The sequence below is a fragment of the Arvicanthis niloticus genome, chromosome 2 (genome assembly GCF_011762505.2).
Source record: "Arvicanthis niloticus isolate mArvNil1 chromosome 2, mArvNil1.pat.X, whole genome shotgun sequence".
Lineage (NCBI taxonomy): Eukaryota > Metazoa > Chordata > Mammalia > Rodentia > Muridae > Arvicanthis > Arvicanthis niloticus.
This window is the reverse complement of record NC_047659.1, coordinates 105,904,042-105,922,472: the sequence shown is the minus strand read 5'-3', so window position 1 is coordinate 105,922,472 and position 18,431 is coordinate 105,904,042. Positions and strand designations below refer to the sequence as shown.

Sequence of the window (18,431 nt, the reverse complement as noted above, 5' to 3'; positions counted from 1 at the left end):
CAGGGTCACTGACAAGGCTGTCCAAAACTCTCAAAATTCATAACCAGCTCATTGTACCCATGGTATTTTATCAGTCTAATGTATTTTTCCTTTTGGGTCCATCTTGATGTTTAGTGAGAAGTAGTAACAGGGAGAGAGGAAATAACAGAGCTTGCTGAACTGATTCATTTCTCATGCTGTACGTATTTAATTTTTATAGTCCCTTTGACGGTTCAGAAGAAAACAATCCACAGTTTGAAAGTCTTTTTGTTTGGATTAGAGTGCGTGCCTCAGAAACACAAGTTCTGAAAATGCACCAAGAAAAGTGGAGTGGCTATAGGGTGGCTTAGGGTCACCTGGGCCATTCTGTCTTTCTTCTTACAGTCAGAACACAGACCTACCAGTGCCACCATCTGCGTGTGCCCAGCCTTGCCCAGGCTCATGTGAACAGGAGCCCTCCTTGTGCTACTACAAGCATACTGCTCCAATGAAGTCGATTTAGCTAAAGTTCCTATTTGTTTCAGAAATGGAGATGAAGCACAAGTATCCAAGCCAGCAGACAGGCGAGGAGCCTGCACACCACAGTTAAAATCCAGCCTATTTCTTAGCTATTGGTTTTCAAATTTAATTGGATTTGCATTAGGCTTTGTGTGTGTGTGTGTGTGTGTGTGTGTGTGTGTGTGTGTGTGTGTGTATCAGCATGTTTAACTCGTTTGAGAGTGTTTGAATTTTTATAACAGAGATGTTCACATTTATTCAAAGCCCTCTGGGAAATAGGAATGCTGTATTCATTTTGTATATAATTAAAGCAACAGCCCTCCTACTAGTATACAAAACAAAGGCATATTTTTGAACCATAAATCAAAAAAGGGCTTTTCAGGCAAAACCCTGAAAGCCTATGGAAATTGTTTCTTCCCTCCCTCTCTCCCTCCTTCCCTCTCTTCCTCCCTTCCTTCCTCCTTTCTTTTCCCCCTTCTTTCCTTCCCTTCCTGATTATATGTTATTCCCCTCAATTCTCACACAGGAGAGAGAATACTTTGTCTTGAACTTGAAAAGTGTAATGAGTTGAGAATTTATTTGATCTAATTCAAATTTGTGCAATGCAGACCATGGCATGATAATAACTCAAAAGACAGAGCAAGAAAAATACGTATACTACTCAAGATCAGGTCAGAAGCTACCAGCAGCTGATGTTACTAGAATCAAATAATGAGTCGGAATTAATCAGGAATCATGTTATGTAAATTAGATACATAAGTGCGAAGAGGCTGACTTGAACTCATTTTTCAGAAAATAGTCAGAGGGCTGGGGGTGTCACTCATTGGTAGAGCACTTGCCTTACATGAACGGCTCCAGGTTACATGCCTAGTAAATTAAAACAGGGGAAAAGGTGAGTCCTTGTATTTTCTAGTAACTAAAAGTTATACCTCCTCAGAACTGTTAGCCATTAATGTGTGATTACCCTTTATAGTTTTTTTTTTTTTTAATGCGAAATCACTATAGAAAATGATGGGCTTCATTTTGACAATTTCATGCATGGTTGTCATGGTTATACTTTGGTCATACTTTGATTTTCTTTGTCTTATTAACCCTCTCTTGTCCTTCTCTCCTTCTCTTTTCTCCTAGTCCCCTTTCAGCTTCCAGAATAGTGCCCCATCTGGCTTCGGGTGTGAATTCTTAAACTGTGGATTTCACAGATGATACATGGTTATCTCCAGTTTCATTCATTTTCCAGAGAAAAACAACATTCTTTTCTTCTTTACAGTCAAAGGTACTCCGTTGTTTTTAAATACCAAGTTTGCTCTAGCCAGACTGAGTCCACATCCAGGCTACCGCAGAGTGCCTCAGGATACATTGATGTCCAGGAACTTATCTTGTATGCTGAGTTGGGTTTCTTCTGGCACACAGCCAAAAAAGGTATAACTGGACAAAAAAGTAGGTCTGTTTTCAGATTCAAATGAAACCTGTGCACCAGCCTGGCATAACAGAGCTCAACTCCTGTGACCATGTTACACAGTTATGCTGAGGGGGGAAGATGTAAGTGAAGGCCGAGAAATTGACTCATGTAAAAAAGACTTCTCTGAAATGCAGTTTATGAAAAGAAACCATCAAGGGAATTTTGAACTACATTATTTTGTGTTTCAATGTTGAATAATTTTTCCATAAGTATTATTGTGATATCACAAGCAATTGCATATTATTAGGGTTGTTAGTAACTATATGTAATTAGTGACAGACTAAAATTACTGATGGATGTTCAGCTATAGAGTTAAAAATTTATGTTGGAAAATAGAAGTGGAAATATCTTTGTGAAACATACTTTAAGAAGTAACAGATAAAAAATTCTTTTCTAGGGCTGGAGAGATGGCTCGTCAGTTAAGAGCACTGACTGCTCTTCCAGAGTTCCTGAGTTCAACTCCCAGCAACCACATGGTGGCTCACAACCATCTATAATGGGATCTGATGCCCTCTTCTGGTATGTCTGAAGAAAGCTACAGTGAGTGTGCTCATATACATAAAATAAATAAATAAATAAATAAATACATGTTAATTAAAAAAATTCTTTTCTAGATTTGGGTAGAACTTGTCACAAAAATCATTTAGAAATTATGCCTCATAGCACAAGACCCACATTGCTATTAAATTACTTTTTCAGCATGAAAGTAACCAGGGCTCATTGTGTCTGTGCATGTGCTTGCGTGTATGTATGTGTGTAAATGTGTGTGTGGGGAAACATGGGGGGATGAGAGAGATGGAGGCTGATTCTGCCTGAACACAGGTAAGTCTTAGAGGCAAGGCATTTTTAAAGATCACAAGTCTTGTCAAAAAGCTCCATAAAAGGGATAACAGAGGCACCTGAGCATCCGAGGGAGAAAGGCTATGGGTGACAGAACAAATCATCAAAGGACAACCACACATCCATGTAACATGGAGTGATACACTCCAGAATGGCAGAAGAGAGGATGCATATCCAGTTAGTATGATGCCTAATCACTGTGCCATTAGAGACACGTGGGAAGCAAAGAATGTAAATACAAATGCTGGAAGAGGTTTTTAGTGATGAAAATTCCATGTGTACAAAATTTAGACACATTTTAAAAAATTCTGTCCTTAGTATGTGATAAAAACAATACTTTATTATAAGCAGTACCTTTTCAAGTTGCAGTTCCTTGGATTAAGTTTTTAAAAGTTTATTTTTCTTTTCTTTTCTCCCCCTCTTCTTTTTGGAGACAGGGTGTCAGTCACCATGTAGGTCTGGCTGACCTGGAATTTAGTATATATCTAGGCTGGCCTGGAACTCACAGAATTCTGCCTGCCTCTGTCTCTCAAGTGCTAGGTAGGGTTAAAGGCAGTTACTGTTACACAAAGGAAAATGAAAACTGTATTTTTAATTTGGCATTTGATACACTTCCTTGAACTTGTGTTAAAAAAAAAAAGGCATCCACGCAAATTGTGACATTCTTTCCAGTTGTAAATATAGGTCACAGGTCACAGTTGCACTGGCAAGATTTGTGACTTTGTTACTAACAGAAATCACAGCTAATTAACAATTTATTCTAATTGTTGCATATGTCAGAACACAGTGCTTACATGCATTTAAAATTTGTTTACAAAAGTTTATGTTACTTTAGAATAAATTATTTTAATAATTATTAAAATATCAGTGAATTTTATTTTCTTTTTAAATGCTAGATACTTTATTTCTTATATTTACATCTGAGAAGAGTCCATAATCTTCACCAAGTTTGCAATAGGTCAGTAGTATCAAAGTTGAGAACCCAATTAAGAAGGGGAAAATCCTTTATAAAAGGGCGATAAACATGGATGAGTGGTGTGTGGTGTTTGTTTGCTTGTTTCAGGTAGTATTAGTAGTAGGAGTCTTAATGAGTCTTCTAAGGAAGGTGGCAGAGTGCACACTTTTCTATTAGTAGGACATTGTGTTTTTATTTGTTGTTAGGTTTTTTATGGTTAAGTTGTTTGTTTGTTTGTTTGTTTGAGATAAGGTCTCACTATGAGGTAGTGTTGTCCTGGAACTTGCTCTATAGACCAGGCTGACCTCAGAATCATAAAGAGCTATCTGTCTGTGCACATCCCTTTCTTAAACTTATGAGGCCTATGGTGGTCTTAAAGTAGGACTGAGAACTCTTCCAGATTTTCCCACTGAGGGCCTGGCTGTGTCCCCCTCTATGAACCCAGGTAGACTCATGAATTCCAACAAATTGCAGAAATAATAGATCTCACTGAGCTTTAGAAGCCAAGTTATACAACCATGGTAAACTTTCTCCTGATTTGGGGTGTTTGCTCTGGCAGTGCAGAGTCCATGTAGTAAGGCTACCTTCCCCGGGGTCCCCATGACACAGGGAAACCCAGGCTATGCAGTGCAGCCTCTTTCAAATAACAGGCTCATAGGTCTGAGTCATTTCTGTTGACCGGGTAGACATGTAGGAGATAATAACAGAAGGTTCCGCCACAGAAGTCGTTTGTGTCATCTCTCACATCCTGATACTATTCCCAGGAGAAATCTAAGAGACCCTAGGAACACAGATGTGCTATACACTCCTTCACTGGTCAAATTACTGACTTGGTATGCTCATTATTTTATGCCGTTCCATTGGATTGGTTTGCTATGTGCCAATGAGCAACTAGAATAAGGCTTAGGATGAGTCAAGCAACAATTAATTTTTGTGGCAGGAGGTTTTCTTAGTAGACAGCACCATTAGGCAAAAGCAGGTCACAAATGGTGGGCAAGCCATGTGATTGTCACAAGCCCCTAAAACGCAATGCTGTGGAATTCATATACTCCAGTACTAACTAGATGGTGTCAGACTGTGTAGATTACCCCGAGATAGCCCATTCTGGCTGTCTCAAGGTTACAGTGCTACCTTGGCTCAAGCCTGTTTCTCACTTAGTGTAGGAACAACGCACATGTACTTGAGATTGGAGCAAAGGATATACCAGGGGGGCCTAGAGAAATGACTTCTGACCTGTCGCTCATTGGCAGATTGAAATTTTCTTACAGGTCATATGTCTATCCGGTACTTGAATCTCTAACTTTATGTGTATCGCTGCGAGTCCAGTCCGCAGCACAAACTGAACAGGCCCAGACCAGGTCCACCAGCGTGTCTATACAACCTGGAAGGTGTGAGGCCCATCTGCCTCTCTCAGACACCAAGTAACACTCCAGACTTCAGTTGTCTTACAACTGTTAGGATTACAAAGCAGGGGAAGTATTATGTTTGTTTTTCAAAGCTTTTCTTTGCTTTTTAAAACCAGCAGCTGATTTTCTCCAAGGACATTTTAAAGTTCGTGACTAGAGATAAAAACTTCTTTCTTTCTGATGATTTACCAAAACCCTTGCCAATGTTCACTTTAGGATCAATGTAAGACACTGTTTTCTCTTATTTATTTACATTTACATTTGCTACTAAATCTGTCACTTAGAAAATGTCTGTTTGTTTATCAAAAGCCCTGTTTCACTTTGCATGAAAAGTCATTTGTCTCACGGCAGTCTCTGAGGGGTCTCAGAGCCCTTAAAGATGAATACAGCATAGAGAACTAGGTAGGGTTGCCAATCAATGGCTTTGTTCCTTTTTTGTGGTGTTGGATATAGGACAAGGCTTCCTACACACTAACAGGCATTTGAACCATATTCCCTTTGGAAATGCCTGTATGTTCACTGTACACTGAATTCCTATTACACACAATTCCATGGCTCAGAAAACATCAGATGCTGACACAGTTTAGTAGACTTGAAAACAACACAAACTGTACAGAGGGGATGGCACAACTTCACAAATACACACAGGGTGGCTTCTACCTGGACAGGTCAGCAAAGCAACTCAAGTCCCCAGAGGCCACGCCCAGGACAAAGGAAACATTCGTTTTTCCAACAGTAGACACTAGAAAGCTTAGTGGGACCTGCCAACTAACAAAAATTGCATCGTACCTGTGAGGTAGGTGTTGTGCGAGGAATTGATGAAGTAGTGAGACAGGGGCTGAGACATGTCTTCGTTCAAATCCAGTTTCTCAGGTGAAACGACTCCATTTTCTTCTCCGCTCAGGTAGCGCATGAATCCATCCACTGACATCTGCCCTGGAGAAAATGGATTTAGAGGCATGTGAGAGGCTCAGCATTCTGATACTGGTGGGGTTACTGGTGGGGTTACAGGTGGGGTTACTGGTGGGGTCAGCTTGCACTGATCCTAAACAAACAAAATGTGCTCTGCAGTATCCAAAGAGAAGACAGAGGATATAGTATAGTTTTGTCTTAATATGGACGCACCCTTGTATAGAATCATGCTACACATGATTGTTTAGAATATGAATTAAGGAAAGATTATTCTGATGCTTCCCTGACTTTTGAGATGATTTAAATACAGACTTTCTTCTTTTAAATATAACAGTGAACATCAAGTTCATAAATTAAAAAACAGAAAGGTTAACTCTGGGTAAATCACCTTGAGATGTTGTTCCAAATTTTCCATTAAGAATAGAATTGCTTTTACTTTTATAATAAAAATAATGAACAATTACTTAACTTTAAATTAAAAGTGTTCAAATTATTTTTTTCTCCTTACATAAAATAAAGGTAACAACACAACACATGACTATATAACACACGGAAAGCATATGGAAGGGAAGCTGAGAGCTCTGGGGTTTGTATTTACAAGTTTATTTCAGATAGAAAAATATAACTTTCACGTTATGATTCAACTCAGAAATTTGTGTTTGCTTATAACGTTTTGAGGTAGATAGTGCTAAACATTGAGACCATTGTTTTACTTCAGCATGCATACGGAAATAAAATTCAAAGATAGAATTTACATATTTAGAGAGTGCGATCTGAAGCAGCATTGTAAGGACTGAGCTAATCCCTAGTCTCTACCTCAGCGGCTGCAGGCATTCAGAGCGTGTTTCTTCAACTTTAACAGTCCAAGCTTCAAAATAACAGCAAATGCGTGAAAAATGAAGACGGTGTTGGTAAAGGTTAGGGGTAGCATATCTTATGATCTTATTGGAACAGTTTTATGTTCATTTAAAAGTGCTACATCTTCATAGAAGAAATTTAGCCGTTGAGATAAGCAGAGAGAAAACAAACACTTTTCTAAACATATAATTGTTCCTTCAGAAGAACAGACTTTGGAAGCTTTGCTGTGTAGTGTGTGAGTGTGCCTGTGTGTATTTTAATAGGATGCAAATATACGCATATATATCTAACATAGTTCAGTAATTTCTTCTGAATTAAATGAACAATACATTATAAATATTTTTATTCACAAGATTCTCTAAGATCAGTGCTTAGCTTGAACTCCTAAAATATATACCTACTTATATTTTATATATTATAAAACATAAAAAATATAAGATTAAGCAATAGTCTATTATTATCAGTTATTAAATTTGTTTCAAATATTTTTAAGTATAAATGACACTATCAAATGCATGGCAGTTAAATCTTTATACACATACTTAATTCCTTTTGCTAGCTGCATTGGTATGAACAGAGCTATTGATTTAGAATACATATGCCATTAAGGATTTTAGTTAGGATCACTAAATTCTTTTTAGGTGTGCCATTTATAAACAGCAGATTTAACCGTAACATTTTGCTACAGTACTTTTTTTTCACACCTAACATATTTTTCAAGATAACTGCTACAAAATCCTGGGAATATTATAGTTAAGTCATTGTTGATATTATTTAGGAATGAATGAACAGAAGCTTGACTATTGGTTCTCTAAAGAGACTGCCTATTCTATGAAAAAGACATGTGTTTTTATATTTTTGTTTATCATTATCATCATCATTATTATCACCGTTACTGTCTGTGTGCATGCATTATGGGTGGAAGTTGGACACATAGGCCAATATGCCATGGAACATGTGGGGCTGATTGGAAAGCTCTGTGGAGTAGGGTTGTTTTTTTTGTTTTTGTTTTTTGGTTTTTTTTGTTTTGTTTTTTTTTTTTTCCTTTATACGAGTTCCAGGAGCTGAACACCGGTCACTGAGCTTCCTCTTCAAGCACTGGCTAACTTATTTTGCCAGAGCAGAAAGAAACATCTAAACAAATGTTTAAATAAAAACAGGAATTTGCACCTTAAACAGCTAAAACTGGACTCCAACGTGGAACTTGATCGTTTTTGTAAGATAACATGGAGAAGTAGCAAGAAGTCTCTTAGTTGGAGATGAAATAGATGATATAAAGGCTTTAATTGGCACGTTTGTGACTTACAGCAGAGACTCGCCTGCAGGCTATGCTTATGTGTGACTGATCTTCAACAAGCACCATCATCTATACGCTCAAATACCCATCACTTAACCCAGCAACCATCTTGGTCATGTGTCCATCAGAAAGAAAAAAAAAAAAAAAAAAAAAAAAAAAAAAAAAAAAAAAAAAAAAAAAAGCCTTGATGGGAGGATGCATACATCCCTTCAACTGATCATGAATTTCTTAAGTAAATCGGTCAGCTTAGTGCCAAAGCTATTTCTATAGCTAATTCTAAAATGTTTTGGATAGGACTCGTAAGGCAAAATTTCATAAGAGATTCATTTTTTTCCCAATCTTTCAGTTTTGTATGATTATTGTACTTTGCTAAATATCACTTTACCTGGTCTTCACCCTTCCCTTCCTCTGTTCCTTTCCTTCCTCTCTCTTCACCTTCTAGTTATTTAACAAGTTATTTAGCATGTGCTGCAGGAAATAAAGCACAGGAAATGCAGACGGAGAGCCTGACTTCAAGGAGCTGCCATTCTGGCAGAGAACACACCTCTCCACCCCTTGAACAGCCACTGGCACAACAATGCGAACAATTTCAGCTCTGCCATCCCTGGGGTCTTCTATGATGCTCTGCACCTCATCAGATTAATTCTTTTATATGATTAGAGCCATTCAACTTAGAAAATAAATTTCTCTGAAAGTAGAGGGTCACCCAGCACAATAGTACTTGGTCTTTTTATCTCATGCAAATAGAAGCTTCATAGGACTCTGTCTCCCATTGGGGCCATCCCTTAGGGTTCAGGAAGTAAACTCCATGCTAGGAAAGGATGGTAATATAACTTCTGGATGGGTGTGAATGCTGGGGAGTAGGTGCTTACTGTAGTTCCCAGGTTAGTGGACGCTTGGGTATACATTCCTTTTAATGAAATATGAAATGTACCAGTAAAAGATGATGTGACAACAAAACCAAGTAAAACAAAATCAAAACAAAAACAATTTAGATAAAATATATGTCAATAGGATAGAGGTAGCGAATTAGTTTTTAAAAGAAAGATACATTGCATTTTATGTGTCTATATAGGTATATACACATGAGGCAGTGCTGACAGAAGGTAGAGGTATAAGATCCCCCTGGAGATAGACTCACAGGTAACTGAGCTACTCAATGTGGGGCTCAGAACCAAACTCCCGTCCTCCACAAATGTAGTATGTGAAGAATGTCAGCTTTGAGCCATTTTTCCAGGCAAATGTAAGGTCAGCATCTCGGCCTTACAGAATCTGTGATTAATTTGAAACTTTGAACCTTGTTTGTGAATAATTTTGTTGTCTATATTGACTACAGAGCAAAAAATGAAGGTTATGTATTGTACAAATGCCATCTTTCCATGAAACCATTATAATTCAGATCAATGGGCAATTTACAAAACAAAGTGTCAAAATTTCATTCATTCATTAATAAGAAGGTCAGGAATATAAAAAAAAAACAGTTTAAAGAGGCTATGAACCACTAACTCATCTATCTATCTATCTATCTATCTATCTATCTATCCATCCATCTATCATCTATTAATTTATCTATTATCTATCTTTTTAAATTTTAATTAAAAACGTAATAATTAAAACAGAAAAATATGCCTGTTTACTTTTTATAAGTTTTCATGCCAAGATTTGAATATAGTGTCTCATACATGCTAAGCAAGTATTCTACTGCTGGGCTATCTGCCTAGTGTTTTTATCAGTAAAAACCAAGCTGAATAACAAAATTAAACACAGACATGGGTAAAATTGGTAAATTAAATGTAAATCTAGTTAGGAATCTATATATTGGCCTTTTAGATAATGTTTTACTTTTATTGTTTCATAGAAATCTAATATTTTAATTTGCTTCTGCCCCTCCCCCCTTTTGGTGCTGAATATTGTATAGAGGCCTCACTCACTAACAGCATTACAAACAGGCCCTAAAACACTGAGCTATGATTACAGACCCTTAGCATAGTATTAAATGCAGGTCACAGTCAGAAAACAATTTAGGAGTTTAGATGAGTTAGTGTTTCTGAAGATTATTTATGTTAAACAAAAACATCCCCAGGGAAGGGAATTTTCTAATTTTATTTTAAATTTTTACTTACTATTATTAGTGAGTGTGCATATGTATGAACGCAGGTGTGGGCATGTGTGTGCCAGGATTTAGTTCTCTCCTTCCCCTGAGGGTTCTAGGAATCATACTGAAGAAGGCAGGCTTGCAGTGGGAGGATGATTTTACCTACTGAGACATCTTGCTAGATTACACTTGTCTAATTTTAAATAAGAACAATGCATAGGCTTGCAGAATGGCCAGACAAAAAATGCTAAAGAATATGAGTGATCAGATACTTTCCACTCCAGAGCTTTACCTGCTAATATAAGGAACAAGTAGTCAAGATTCTTGTTGCACCCAGTGAATGGGTAGAGATATGGGAAAGTCAAGAGATGCCACTGTGAAAGTTAGGATTAGTCAATGTATAATATAGAAGGTGAGTCAGTTGAAGGGTCAGGAGTTCAAATTCAAAATATATTCCACACTTTGTACATTGTGTGAAAAAATGCCTTTGACTGTTCAAGGTGTGGGGGCAGAGAAAAGACTGTTAAGATTTTTACTTCCAGGTCACCTACAATGGAAGAATGTTATTATCATTGACTTAACAACATCAGCATTAAAAAAAAATCTTTCACTGTTTGTTTGTGAAATTTTTCTATTTATTTTCATATTCCATGGAGGAACGCAGAAGGTGGAAGACACTGAGAACTCATGCAGGAAGGAGCTAGACACTAATTCATTGGGAGAACATTTGCCTAACAGGTACAAAGCCATGAGTTCAGTTCTTCTCATCCCCAAAGTAAAACAAAACAAAACAAAACAAAACAAAACAAAAACAAAACAAAACAAAACAAAAGCAGGAGCCTATAAAATAACTGAGAGGATAAAGTTGCTTGCTTCATGCCTGAGCTGAGTCTGATCCCCATGAAATACGTGGTAGAAGGGGAGTTGTTTGTTCTCTGACTTCTACATGTTTCTACACACACACACACACACACACACACACACACACACACACACACACACACATGTTCATATGCAGTCAGACATGCACACAAAAATTGAATGTAATAAAATCATCAAAACAAACACAAAACCTAAACCAACCAAAGCACCAAGCAAATGGAAACACATTGTCTTTCTAAAGAAGTTTGTAACCAGCTAAGACACTCAGTTTCCACATTCCTACCAGCAGTGAGTTAAGGACTTCCTTGTCACCCACAGGTCTCCTTACAATTGTTCTTCCAGCTTTCAAGTTCTATAAATTCAAGTGGGCTAATATATTAGAGATGATTTAAAATAAAACAGCCCATGTTAGCAGAAATATGAAACATTAGGCCACAAAGAGGAGCAATGGTAAATACAGTTTTTTTTTTTTTTTTTTTTTGGAATAAGATCAAATGAAGTTTAAAGAATAAAGACAAAGGCTAAAATAAATACTCTGACATGTTTTCTTAATAGAGACTGGCATATTTTCCATTGTCCCTATGGGTCACATAATATACCTTAAGGAATTTATGAGAACACAAACTATTACACCATTTGGAGTCAATATAGGGAAACATAGTCCCACAGGGAATGTAATGTAACACTGTTCTATGAAGCTCTTCAGTAGAAACCCAGTGTTCACAGTGTTCAGTGGAAAAAGAGACTGGGTCTAAAAAGGGAGAACAGACCTGGCTTCACTAGAGAGGAACCATCTTTAAAGAGATCTCAGAGGAAAGTGACTTGACCACATGATGGTCCCCATGGGCCATTTAAATGTCTGATCAGTTTTATCCAGCAACATATTTGTCATAAACTCTGAAATGTCATGTGGTTTTTGCACTGAGGTCATGATCATGCACCACACTCTCCCTATTTTTGAGCCTCTTTTGCCCTTGGGACAGACAGGGGCTGTCATTCTTCTGACAGATTCCTGTAGGATCAGAAAGACCCAAACTCAATACTTATCTGTGGCATTGTCATCTTCCAGAGGTGCTCTGACACACAGTGGTGTGTCATTCAGCTATGTGTAGTGCACCCACAAATATATGGAAAGGCCCTGGAGGAGTTCCAGGGTAAAGGCACAGTCTGAGGCTATGCCATGAGCCTTGAGGGACAGTAGAAAAGGAAGTGGATTTATGCTCATGAAGAGGAACTCCGGAGTTGTGCATTGGCAGAAACCAGGGATCTGTCCATCAGCTCGTTGCCTTTCAAAATATTTAGGGCTGGAAAGACGTTCCATGGTTAAGACCACTGTTGCTCTTGCAGGTTCCATTTTCAAGACACACAGGACAACTCAGAAACACCTGTAACTCCAGTTCCAGAGTACCTAATGCTTTCTTCTAGCCTTCATGGGCACCAGACGGGATGTGTACAGACATACGTACAGGCAAAAACACTCATATACATAAAAAGATACCTAAAACATGACCACAAGTCTGCTGACCAGGTCTGGCAATTTTGATTACTGGTAAACTGAGCTTGGAAGGAAGACATAAAGAGGGACCAAGGGTAGATAGAGAATAGAATCTCCAAGGATTACCATGAAGTCATGTTCTTAATTTGCTTTTGATGCATACCTGAAATTCCAAATGGGGAGGGATGGAGATAATGACAAGATGAACACCAGCATGGTCTGGAAGCTAAAAGTGGACTTCTCAATCCATTGCATTTCTAAAGCTGCTTTCTAAAAATGACCTGTTTCAGGTCAGTAAAACAAGAAATAAGCACCCCCATTTCTCACTGATGAGGAGCTAAGACTTGATAATGTTTCAGCTATTCGGTAAATGTCTACTTACTTCTAATTCTCAAAATAATTTTCTTGTTTATGCTTTTTTAACTTCCCATCACGAAAGAAGAGGGCACCATCCTTTCTTATGTCTACTCCCCCAGCACATATGAGGTCACGGTATTTAAAGCCGATATTACACATGGCTATGTGTCCTATTCAGAGCCAAGTCGTGTAGTCACCCAACAACTCATCTTGCACAATTTCTAACTTTCTAACTTCCCTCGAGTTTAATAAGTGTGTTATTTATCATTTACTACTTTCTTTTCACACAGCTCTAGGACAACTTCAAACTGCCCTTCAGTATCCTGAACCTCATTGTCATGTGTTCAAATGCGAGTGCTCTCAGTTGCAATGTCTTGAAGTCTTTCTGTGAGCCTTCTGATCTATTACAATAGAAAGTGGTGGATTACAAGTACTTTTACTTCTAGCTTATTCCTGTTCTCTCTTATTCTCACATGCTATCCCATGCTCATTCATTGATATATTTTTCATTTTTGTTGTAGTACATTTGTCTGTAGTTTCCTGTGGATTTAAGAGTGTTGAATTTCCTGAACTCTGCATGTCTGAAAATGGGTCACATTCACTTGCATATATACTTCCTAGTTTAGCTGGGTAGAGCACTCTTGGTAGAATTTTTAATTTTCTTTTATAAAGTTGTTTTCATTGTCTTTTAATTTCTAGCATGGTTGTTGGAAATATTGAAGTATTTTTAATCCATCATCTTGAAAACAGTTATGTGACCTATTTTGCTTTTGTCTATCTAGACATTTTCAGTATATTTGGCTCCAATTTAGTAAAAATTCAAAATGATTTTTCTTGATATGGTTTTGTCTTTACCATCTGCTTTGGTAGTGGCTGGGTATCAAAGTTATTAGCTTGTCTGGGATAAATTTCATATATGTATATATGAAAAATATATATATATATTCAGTTTTCACTTGTTTGTTTGACTCTTAGCTATTTCTTTAGTTCTATTCCCACCTCCTTTTTAAGTGTTTTGTTTCCTCTATGTTCTTTTTAATATCCAAAAGCCAATTTATGATATGTGACATTTCTTTTAAAAATGACATCTGCTCATGCTTCAAAGATGAATATCTATTGTTACTTTTCTAAGAATAAAATTATATGTATATTCAACTAAATTCTTGTTGTATATTTATCCCTTTTTGTTACTTTCCCCCCATATCTCTACTTTAAAAAGAGTTTTCCTCCTATGGCTAGTAACTATTGTTTATTTATATTTTCTTTTTTTTTGGTTTTTTGAGACAGGGTTTCTCTGTTAGCCTTGGCTGTCCTGGAACGCACTCTGTAGACCAGGCTGGCCTCGAACTCACAAATCTGCCTGCCTCTGCCTCCCAAGTTTATTTATATTTTCTAATCAGTAGAATGAAACCATTCACTGGGTTACTTTAATGAACTTTGATGAATGATTTTGAGAACTCTGCATTTGACGAGGCATCACTGCAGAAGAACCTGCCTTTGTCTTCCTGGGAGTGATCTCTCATCTTCAGGTTTCCATGTCTAATTTTTTGCACAATAAATGCACAGTGTAGGCCAAATGTAGGGAGAACATGTTTCTATGTGTTGCAGTCTGTGATCTTATTTTCAAAATGGTTGCTCTGCCTGCACCTATTCTGTTTCATCTTCATTTTGTCTGTTCTTCTCTCAGATAGGGATTCTGACATATATTTCAGCAGCTGCCAACCCCCATTACATTTTGTTTTGACACTCCTACATCTGGAGGAACATAGCATCTCCAGTTCCTGAGACTTTGAAGGTTTCTAGGAAATAGCTCAGGGTGATTCCCAGGATGCCACTTGGTTGATCTATGATCAGTTCCTCAGACCTATTACAGCTGTAAACATATGGCCAACTTTCTAAGATAATTCTTATCTTCTTAGTTCAAACTCTTTCTATCTCACATCTATAAAATTATCTCTTAATGCAGTTTTAGTGTGGACTCAAGGTAGTAATTAGATAAACATGTTCATCCCATTAGACTTATCTTGATGTTCTATGATGTTTCTACAATGATATGTACTTTCTAGTATTTTTAGATAAAACTAATTATATTAGATTAAATGCATTTTAATAACTATAGAAAGAATTGATTCATGCGGAACAAAGTATTTTAAAAACTATCTTCTATTTTGGCAGCAACATATTGTGGCATTGCTTTGCCTTTACTTTTTGCAGTGGGAACATGCAGTTACAAACATCTCACAATAGGTGGCATTGTATGGATAATTTGTCAATCAGGTGTCTGGCTGTGTTTTCACTTAAAGCTTGAAATCAGAGGGGCAGACAGGGTCTGAACTTGCAATTGGGAAATTGCTTAGGCCTCATGACTTCTTTTGCCGACCTCACAGGGATGTCTATGTACAACAGGTATTGTAGGGTATGAAAGGTGCTGTCAACCCTTGAGTTTCTAACAGAGTGATAAATGAATCTAGTCATTCCTTGGGACATCAATCGGAAAATCATGTGCACATTTGTAACTGCATTTCCTAAATCTCTCATGGTAAGTCACAATCTGAATTCAAAACACTGTTGAAGAGTATAACCAATTATTAAAAGAAAAGAAATGTAAATAAAGAAAATATCCAATAAAAGGAAAAAAAGTAAAAAAAAAAAACTTGCAGGAAGGGCAAATTTTAGTGCTGTGGGCTCATTTGTATACTAAGTCCTAGTGTAGCTGGACAGGTTTTTTATTATTATTATTTTCCAGAAGCCTGACCCTTTGACCCTTTTAAAAAAATAAGTAAAAATAAACCTTTTGCCTTTGGAAAGGGATGGCTATCTAAAAAAGATACATGGTCTGCTTGGTTATACCAAAGCTTCCTTCTTTGGAATACAAATCCAGACAGACTGGTGTCCAAAGATGCCAAAACAGACCAGAAAACAGGATCTAGGACAACTGATAACATGGTAAACTAACTCTTAAATGGTCAAAGAGTTTGGTGCACTCTATTACATTGCTCATGGCAAGTTATAGATCTATCAGTGCATATTCTTCTGAATAACTTTTGCTCTGGCAGAACTTCCTATTCAAGTCAGAAGCAAAAAGCATATTTGAAATAAATCCACAGGCTTCAATCTTCTATCTAGAAGCTTACACACATGGCTTTCAAGAAGGACCACATAGCACAAATGGCTGACTCTCATTTATAATAAAAATTCTGAGCACAGCAGTGAGTCTGATACCATACTCCCATCATACTTGGCATGAATGAGTTGATCTAGTGAGGAAGAAAACATATAGTGCACGACTAAAAGCTAATCTCCAAACTGAATTCACTGCACATTAGTTAGGTACAGTTAGGTACCCAGAGTGTCCCTGGTCATCTCTCACTAAATGTGCGCTTTTAAAAATTGGACATGTTTTGATTTTTATTTTATTTTATTTTACTTTGCAAGACATGGTCTTTCTATGTAGCCCAGGATGTCTTGAAATTTGCTATGTAGATGAGTCTGGCCTTGGACTCACAAAGATCTGTCTGCCTCTGTCTAAGTCCTAGGATTACAGGCATGTGCTACCGCACGTGGATTCTGATTGTTGATTTTCAGTCATCTACTCTGGATTTAGATTTCTAGAATAGACACGTCTGTGTGTGAGATGCTCCCATAGAAGTTTAACTCTGGAGGGAGAACCACATGAATCTGTGACATCTTTCCACGGGCCCAGGCACCATGAAAAGCAGAAAAGCAAACTGTGAGGTGAGCTCCAGATTCCATGCATGTAGGCATGTAAGAGATCCAAGAGTGAAAGGGTCATGGAGACTTGAACAAAGTTCCAGAAGGCTGCCAAGGCCAAGCCATCATCAAGACAACGTTGGATTTCCCAAAAGAAGGCCCTTAGATGCCATTGTATGAAGCTATGAAGGTGAGTTCTATGTGGCAATAGAGATCCCAGGTTGTTGAACATGACAGAACTGTTCATGTCTGCCTAGGGAAACTGCAGATATGAAGTACATGCAATCCAAGAGAGAACTGGCGATCTGCAGGCAGCAGAACTGGTGGAGCAGGTTCTCCCAAGGCTGCTAGAGCCCATCTGATGCTACCCAAACCCCAGATGAAGTACAGGAAGCTGCAGGATTTGGTGTTCTCCCTATTGGTTTTCAGTCTTCCTTTGTCTTAGCTTTTCTTTTGGATGAGAATTTTTATTTTGTACCATTGTAATTTGAAAGTATATGGCTTTTTTAAAACAAGGGTTTATAATCAAGAGACTATCTTGAGTCTAGGGAGAGGCTTTGGACTATGTACACATGTGCATGTAAGCGTGTGTGTGTGTGTGTGTGCGCGTGCGTGGCTGTGGCTTTTTGAGACAAAGTCTCTCCATGTCCTTGGCTGACCTGGAACGCACTACAAATATCAGGCTAGCCTCAAGCTCAGAAAACCACTTGCCTCTGCCTCTCACATGCTAGGATTAAAGGCATGCAACACCATGCCTGGCCAACACCACACCACTATGGACTTTTTAAAGAGTACTGAAACTGTTAAAGACCATAGAGACTTTTGAAGTTGGGCTGCATTCATTTTGCTTTGTCAGAGAGACATGAGTCTTGAAGACTAGAAGTGGAATATTAGGATTTTAAGGTGATGTAGCTGGGTGTCAAGTTGATAAGGGATAGACTTGTGATGATTAGCCATCACTGCCGACTTTACTGGGTTTAAAAGTCACATAGGGATCTCACATCTGGTTATGTATGTGAGAGTATTCACATAGAAATTATTTAAGGAAGTATGTCCCACCCTGAATGTTGGTGGCATCATTCCATTGGATAGAGTTCTATAATGAACACAAAAGGGAGAAGGAGAGAGGAGGAGAGAGGGAGCTGAGGCCAGCATTTATCTCTCTGCTTTCTAAAGTTGGGTGCATTATGGGCAGCTGTCTCCTGCTCCTGCTACACCAGCTAGAGCTGCCATATCTTATTCACTATAATGGAGAGAACCCCAAAGCTGTGAACCAGAACAAACCCTTCCTTCCTTAGGTTATTTTTGTCAGATATTTTATCATAGCAACAGCATAAGGAACTAACTAGACATATACCTAGGAAATACCCCATTCACGGCATTAACAACGGGTGTGGAATTGCTTGTGAACAAGGAGTTTCCAGCAAAACAAAAATATGGCTGTCCATGTTTATATGTGTGAATTTTCTTTTAGATAATGGATTGCAACTTGACAGAGAATTTAATATGTAACTACAGACAGGATCATGAAGGAGGAAAAACTGCCTTTGAATAGGTTCATCAGTTTGATCTATTTCTTGTGTGCTGCTTAAGAAATCATTCATGTTTCTTGCCATACGCAGAATGAACTCAGTCCATCCCCACAGTCACTGTGCAAGGGCTAAAACTCGTATGCCTTTTTTGTAGA

At 37.9% G+C, this 18,431-nt stretch overlaps 1 protein-coding gene across 1 annotated transcript in view; it reads right to left on the bottom strand.

Moving 5' to 3' along the window:
• Positions 1-18,431, bottom strand: part of Plcb1 (phospholipase C beta 1) — a 664,193-nt gene that overhangs the window by 164,665 nt on the left and 481,097 nt on the right. Inside the window, 1 exon segment of the mRNA XM_076929813.1 lies at positions 5,927-6,073. Within this exon segment, the coding sequence (XP_076785928.1) occupies positions 5,927-6,073 (147 nt within the window).